General features: G+C 72.9%; 1 protein-coding gene across 1 annotated transcript in view; it reads right to left on the bottom strand.

The window, feature by feature from the left end:
• Nucleotides 1-137, bottom strand: part of LOC104074666 (uncharacterized oxidoreductase C663.09c-like) — a 6,154-nt gene extending 6,017 nt beyond the window's left edge. Inside the window, exon 1 of the mRNA XM_009574857.1 lies at nucleotides 8-137. Coding sequence (XP_009573152.1) covers nucleotides 8-137 — 130 coding nt within the window. The remainder of the gene's footprint in view (nucleotides 1-7) is intronic.
• Nucleotides 138-240: the final 103 nt, after the last annotated feature.

Genomic DNA, 240 nt, shown 5'->3' on the forward strand with positions numbered 1-240 from the left:
CCCGCACCCTCGGGGTCACGGCAGGTGGCAAAAATGTGCTGGGGGGGCCGGGGGCTGGCAGCGAGCTGCCTCACGAGCTCCAGCCCAATGCCCCGGTTGGACCCCGTCACCAGGACGCTCCGAGCCAGCGCAGCCATCTCCGCGGCCTCTGCGCCGGGCGGTGACACACGGCAGGATTGCCGCCTGCTCGGCGTGAAGAGGAGCCGGGCACAGCCCAGGGTGTGGCTCCAGGCCGCCACG

Source organism: Fulmarus glacialis, unplaced genomic scaffold, assembly GCF_000690835.1.
Source record: "Fulmarus glacialis isolate BGI_N327 unplaced genomic scaffold, ASM69083v1 scaffold28863, whole genome shotgun sequence".
NCBI lineage: Eukaryota > Metazoa > Chordata > Aves > Procellariiformes > Procellariidae > Fulmarus > Fulmarus glacialis.